The 7,238-nt window shown below is 38.2% G+C and overlaps 1 protein-coding gene and 1 long non-coding RNA gene across 2 annotated transcripts; one reads left to right on the plus strand and one right to left on the minus strand.

The window, feature by feature from the left end:
• On the plus strand, positions 407-4,112 carry LOC109715687 (mitotic checkpoint serine/threonine-protein kinase BUB1). Its single transcript, XM_020240803.1, has 15 exons — positions 407-500; positions 598-657; positions 751-904; positions 1,011-1,168; positions 1,258-1,351; positions 1,634-1,744; positions 1,840-1,927; positions 2,207-2,310; positions 2,395-2,466; positions 2,551-2,640; positions 2,766-2,923; positions 3,252-3,312; positions 3,398-3,532; positions 3,627-3,748; positions 3,840-4,112. The coding sequence occupies exons 1-15, from the start codon at positions 442-444 to the stop codon at positions 4,027-4,029; spliced, it is 1,656 nt and encodes a 551-aa protein (XP_020096392.1). The 5' UTR covers positions 407-441; the 3' UTR covers positions 4,030-4,112.
• Positions 4,738-6,526, minus strand: LOC109715723. The gene is made up of 3 exons (XR_002217746.1): positions 6,230-6,526; positions 5,578-5,642; positions 4,738-4,878 (listed from the first exon to the last, which is right to left on the minus strand). It is a non-coding gene; the product is annotated as an uncharacterized LOC109715723 (long non-coding RNA).

The following is a 7,238-nucleotide window of genomic DNA, read 5'->3' on the forward strand; positions in this document are numbered from 1 at the left end:
TACTTTTTTACAATCATGATGGGACATATATTCTTAAAAGGATTAATTTGATTGGTTTGTTACGCCACGTCACTAATATACCCGTTGCATTCTAGAATTTTTCCTCAACTCGCACGAGGTTTAGCGGGTTACAACGGGTGGAAAATTTATGTGGCACGATATTATTGGCTGGACCCGTTGTACCGTATTGTTAGGTAGTGGAATTGGGCCCAGGATTTGACCCGGCCCAAAATAGATTCGTTGGCAAATAATGGGCCTAAACATTTAGGCCTAAAACAGTTTGAGTTGGGTTCTCATTGGGCTTACCCGAACCCGGGCCGAGTCCGGTCCCAAGCCCAAAACTTTTTTGCGTACGCTAAATTCAAAAATTCCCCCCTTTCTCCTTCCCTCTCCCCACACTCCCTTCTCCCTCTCTCTCTCTCTCTCTCTCCTCCTCCTCTCATGGCTCTCCCACCTCGCTCTCCGAGGACCATGGCGAGCCCCGTCCGTCGCTCTCCACTGTAACCCTGCTCCTCATCGTCGTCATCGACGCATCAAACCCTAACCCCCACCATCCTCATCTCCAAATCTCACTCCCCGTTTCCTCCTCCTTTGTAGGGCGTCGCCGGAGCGGGCCTCCCCCAGATCGATCTCCGACCCCGTACTTCCATGGCTACGGTGAGATCCACCTCCGTACTCATTTCCTCTCTTTCGTCTTCTTCTTCTTCTTCGCCTCGGTGCATTTCCTCACATGTGTTCTCTACCTCTCAGATCGATCCGCAAGGCTTTGGACGAGCTCAGAAGAGATCCCAACAATGGCGGTGCGAGTCATCTCAAAGCCCTCGTCGCGGATTGCATCGAGAAGTTTGGGAGCGAGGAGCGGTACAGGGACGACGCGAGGCTCCTTAAGATCTGGATCCTCCATGTAACCACTTTGGCCTCTTCTTCTCTATCTCTCTCTAAGCTGAATTGGAGTGTAAACGTTGTGAATTGCCCAAATTTTGCTTATATTGATTACTTTAATATCGTAGGCGGATGAGATTCGAGATTTTGATCGGGTTTTCCGGATGCTCGAACAAAAGGGGATATGCCAGGGGCACGCGCTGCTGTATGAGGCTTATGCGCTGTTTCTTGTCGCAAAGGGGAATCTACTCGAAGCAGAGAAGGTCTATCAGCTTGGCATTTCCAGGTTTGTCGATACCGTGAATTACTTTTCCTTTTCTTTTTTCGAGTGGCTCTGGAGTGATATTTGTGGCAATTTAATCTTTTGTGGTTCAGAAATGCCGAGCCACTTGATAAGTTGAAGAAGATGCACGCCATGTTCCTGAATCATGTATCGGAGATTGCTCAAAATGCTCGACCTGATTCGAAGGTATTAAAATACTAGAATGCTGTTATATCTTTTCTCCCCAGGTCAGTCGAAATGCAGCATACGGTAAGAGTGGTTACTTTAGCTCTACTTTGTTGACCAAATAACATGTGAAGTTCTGCAAATTATAAGCTGCTTGCCCAAATTATATCCAATCAGACAATTTGTGTTTGTTCATCGTGTTCTTTCTATTTCCTCTTTTCCATTGTTTTTATCATGCATATGATTGCTTTCACTTCATTTGAGGTTAATTTCTCCCTAATTTCTTTTCTCCTCGTTGTGTAGGTTGTAGTATCCAGTATTCAAGGGCAGGAGCAGAGTTTAATGAATCCGTGGTCTGCTTCTACCATAACTGATCTACTTAGAAAGAAAGACTCTGACATCAAGAAGTATAATGTGAGATCTAATTTTAACACAGTCAAGTTTTTTTTTCTTCGTTACATACTATTTTCTATTATTAGCATATCAAAACACTCTCAAAATCATTTCAGGGTTATCATAAGAGCAATAAGGTCTATTCAGGAAAAATATCCCTAACTTCTTTACAAAACTCTTCAAGAAATAAGGTTGTGGAGCTAGGTATACATATTCCTTCACCTCTCCCTTATTAATATTTTCACTGCATCACCCTCTAATGATTCTGGCAGTTCATTCATTTTCGCCTTGATGTCGTATCACAAACTTGCATACAAGTTATAGTAAATTATATCTATACAGAGTCTTAGTAAAATAGTGATCTTTGCAAAATAGCAGTAATCCTTGTTTCATAGTTGATTTTCCTCATTTAGCTTGTTTACTCATGTTGACAAAAATAAAATGTTTGCTTAAGCATTAATCTCAATCTTGTGATTCTCCAAGGTAATATCAAGTACCATATCAAAGGGTGTTCCGGTCAGGGCGGATTTGCTCAAGTATATAAGGCATATGTTGACGGCAATCCTGAAGATGTGGTTGCTTTAAAAGTAAATTCATGCCATCATTTTTCATTCCTAACTTTGAGTGTCTTTGCCGATCATTCAAGTTTACATTTTTGAAATATGTTGCAGATTCAGAAGCCTGCATATCCTTGGGAATTCTACATGTACCGACAACTTGATCAACGTGTCTCAGCTGCTGAGGTTTTCTATTGTCTTTTAAATACATTCAAGGTTGCTTCATCTATATGAAGTTACCAGGGGTGCTAACACTTCCTTTCTTTCCAGAGGCCAAACTTTGGATACGCTCACAAAGTGCATGTCTTTTCTGACTTGAGTGTGCTAGTTTGTGAATATTTGTCCCATGGGACTCTTCAGGTAATCAGATATAACCATATATCTTAGCATATTCTTGATATTTAGACTTTTCCGAATACATTTATGAAGGTGAATCTTCAGACTTTATTACTGTAAGTTCAACCTGATGAACATATCTTGTGCAGGATGCTATAAATTCTCACCTCGTGATGAATAAACTTATGGAAGAACTACTATGCATATATTACACGAGAGAGATGCTGCGCATGCTGGAAACTTTGCATAGTGCAGGCATAATTCATGGTGATTTTAAGCCAGATAATTTGCTTGTGCGCTACTCAAGGTAGTCAATTACTGCTTTTTTTTTCTTTCATTTTTGAAACTTTTACTATTGCAAGCATCCTTCATTTTTTTCTGGTAGCATATTCTGTGCTTCTGTTGTGCTAATCTTAAACTATCTAATGTCGTTCCGATCATTTTAAGAACATACCGGGCAAAAACTGTTAGATGTGGTTACTTTTGCTGCATGAGAAACAAGTTTTTACTGCGTAGAATTTATTATCAAAATGTTCCTATGACTTTACTCTCCTCACTTCAAAATCTTATCCTTTTGCTAATTTGGTTTCTTACCTACTCATCTGTGTTTCTTTTGTTTCTCTTTTATATTGAAGGGAGGATCTCACAGAGGATAAGGAAAAGTTCAAGGGCCGAACTGGATCTTGGCATGATCAGGTCTATCTTTATTATTTTGAAGTGACCTTACCATAGTGGATCCTTATATAATGGATTTCCTTATATTTGTAGTATTTTGCTGCAGGGATTATGCCTTGTTGACTGGGGGAGGGGTATCGATTTAAACCTTTTTCCAGCAGATGTAGAGTTTCAGGGTGACTGTAGAACTTCCGGATTTCGGTGTGTTGAAATGCAAGAACGTCGAACATGGACATATCAAGTTTGTATTCCTTTGCAAGGAAAAATCTCTAAAATAAACTTATTATCAATGAGTGATATCTCTTATTTTACCCTTTCTCTTATTTTCCAAGTAGGTTGATACCTATGGCCTTTGTGTTATTGCCCATATGATGCTGCATGGAACTTACATGAGCATCGAAAAGAAGACTAATGCAGATGGAAGCTATCTGTATCAACCTAAATCATCTCTCAAGAGGTATTGAGTCACTATGGATTTCGATCTCTTTCCTTTTACACATGACAGTGTACCTTTTTTCGAAACTTCTGACCTGTAATGCGACATTCAGGTATTGGAATGTCGACTTGTGGAAAAATCTCTTTTCCACATTACTCAACATACCCTCCAATGAAAGTGACGTACCAATATTACGGAGCTTAAGGGAGTCCTTTGAGGAATACATTTGCAGTAATCCACAATTAATTAGTAAGTTAAAACATTTGCTGATCAAGCAAAAGGCCTCTTTATGTTCAGCTTAGCTTAACCTCTTTTTAAGATTTGTTGGTGTTATTACAAACTTGTTTGATTATGAATACATTCAGTGTACATATCATTTCCGATACCGCCAATGCTTTGGTGTGATCATTTGTATCATTTGCATATGTTAACATACATAATTTCAAAAGGCGCTGGAATTGTGCTCTTTCAAATTTTGTTAGATTTGCATCAAACTATATGGGGGTTTGTTCAATTATTTCTCTTACCATCTTTTCGACCTTAAATATTTCTAAGATAAGCAACTAATTAACTAATTACAAAGTGCCATGTGGAAATTGCATAACACTCCACTTCGTCCACTTGGCGAAAGCAAGGATTTTCACCTTCTCTCAGCTCATCCTTTCATATGTAAAATAATAGCTTATAAGCTAAAGATTGAACTTGAACTTGATGCCTTGGTAGCATTGTCACGCCCCAAACCCGAGGCGTAACAGACGCCGCATACCTGCTAAACTAGCAAATATGCAAGGCTACAGAATCAGACGGAAGCTAGCAAAAAGATGATTACCAATTTTTCCACTAAATCCAAAGAATTACAATATGAGACTAAAAAATTGAATTTCAACTAAAATTAAACGGAATTCTAACATCTATAAAACTAAAGCTTACTACGAATCACAAGAGAGATTCGGTCTACAAATATACTATAAGTGACAAAAGTGGGTACGAAGAAATAACGAAACAAAAGATAACAAACGATCATTTACGAAGTCCAAAAAAATATTCACATCTAAATATGCTAGGCATAAAACTAAAAGGACTAAAAATCAAAACTAGCTACGTCTAACGTTCACTCGGTCTCAGCCCCGCCCGGCAATCGGTCTCGATACCTGGGTAAGCAACCATACACCACATTAGTCGGATTAAGCATACAATACAAATAAATAAATGAATACAAAAATTAATTCAAGCGACTGGTCTTTAATTTGCAAAATTTAGAAAATAAGAATTTATCAAACTTAAAATTCAGATCAAATTGGAATTATAACTTTACAAAGCATTTTTCTTTAAGCAAATAACGAAATATATATTAAGTCTCCGGCAACTAACTATATCATATGATCCGTTGGCGAGATCCAGAGGCACCCGAAGGTGCAAACAAAGCAGAAGCACCAGAAGGTGCAAACAGAACAGAGGCACCCGAAAGTGCATGTACAAAACAGAGGCACCCGAAGGCGCAAACAAAACAGAGGCGCGGATAGGCGCAGGCACCCGAAGGCGCAATACAAAGACGAAGCTCGCTTCTATAACAAAGTACATGTCGACATGGCCAACATAAGCATAGCAGAATACCAAGAGACGTCAAAATTCAAAGTGTATCCAGTCACTAATTTACAGAGCAGATTATCAAGTTTCAAAAATCCATTTTGCTAAAAGAACTTGTCAATGACAGTTAAAGCTCAATTTACAGAAATATTTAATAATATGCTTAACCCTTAATTTTAAAATCTACAAAATAAGATTTTAATACAATCAAAATATTTTCCTAAATTATCTTACGAAAAACTAACGGGTGTCCGGTCGCTTACCTTAACGCAGCTTCAAAGATGAAAAATACCCAATCAAAACTGTGTAGAAAATCGATCGTCGGAACCTAAAATAGAGACACACGATTCTCTATAAGCTAACTAAAATGAACATGCAAAGATAATATAATTATATGCAACTAGGTCGGGATGGGGCGCAAAAGGATTTAGAACAATAATTTCGACGAACCTCAAATAGCGATAAAAAAGATGAAGGAGTTTTTGAAGGATTTGGATTATTCCAAGAAGATAACATGAACGGAATTTAAATAATAAACGAGGATTTTAATGCTCAAACAGAGGGTTTATCACATATATAAAACGAATTTTACGATTTACAATCGAATGGGATAAGGATTTCGAAACAAAACGACACATGTTTTCTCTTAGGCATTTTGCCGAACACATAGCGGACATTCCAATAAATGTGTATAATATGTGAAGTTTTATGCAACAAGATCATACAGAGGATACAAGAAATGACGTTAAACGATTCAAACGACGAAGATTAGATATAATGGAATCAGATTCTAATGGTTTCAGTTTCAATCATCAAGAGACGAGTATTCAATAATAATCACATAATTATGAATAAGGAGGTTGGATGATATTAAGATTTAGTGAAAAAGATAAAGAGAATCGAAAAAAAAAGAACCTCTTCAAAGACGGAGACAACGACGGCGAGATACCGTCGGCGACGAACCAAAAAAATGCTGATAGAGATCAAGCAAAAAGGGTTGCGGCAGCGGCGGCCACGGATAACGGCGACGACGGTGGTGATCAACGGCGTCGTGCACACGTGCGGGAGAGTGGAGCCGTACGGGTGCAATGAGGGAGAAAAAGGAGGTTGCGGATAGGTTAAACGGATGTTAGGGATAATTAGGAATTAGGGATTAATTGACACAAAATGCCACCGAGTCCCTCAAGAACTAATATTTACGAAAATGTCCAAATTTTAAAGAATAGGAGTCAAAATAAAGGAAACATAAGTATGGGGTGTTACAAGCATTATTGGCTCTTTTTTGTAAAGTACATCAACTCTTATAACACATATATATATATATATAAAGAGTGGAGCTTCATGATACATATGGTATTTAAAAGGACAATTGGTTGGGAAGACTACATAAAGCATGATAAATTGATTATCTGTTGCTTCTGTAAGTGCTTGTTAAGCTTACCTGGAACTTTTACAAAAGCATACAATATACTTTGATACCTTTTGTAGTGGTTCACCGCCATTGCCCGCTAGCAAAGGAAGTTCCTGTAACTATTTAAGGCATGTCATTTCTTACCATTTTTGCTAGTTTCATGGTTATTTTCCTTGCCTTCTATCAATGGATTGTGATGATGTTATTGTTTTAATTATCGAAGTTCGCTATATAGTTTAATATGCTACCGTTGGTTTTTAAATCAGGTTTCGGGTCGTCCATGATGGGCAAATCCGATCCGACCTATTAAGTTGTGGTTTTCTTAGTTGATTGAAAAACCACCCTATACTACGTGTAGTTACACATCACAACTGAGAGAAAAGAGAAAGAAAAGTAGGAATGGTGAAACACTTCCTGCTCTCTCTCTCCAAAAAGAAATTTTCTCTCTCAATCACTCTTTGGATATAGAAACATCCTTAAAAGTTTACTTTCTATTCTTAAAAGATTTGACAT

This window comes from Ananas comosus, linkage group 9, assembly GCF_001540865.1.
Source record: "Ananas comosus cultivar F153 linkage group 9, ASM154086v1, whole genome shotgun sequence".
Classification (NCBI taxonomy): Eukaryota; Viridiplantae; Streptophyta; class Magnoliopsida; order Poales; family Bromeliaceae; genus Ananas; species Ananas comosus.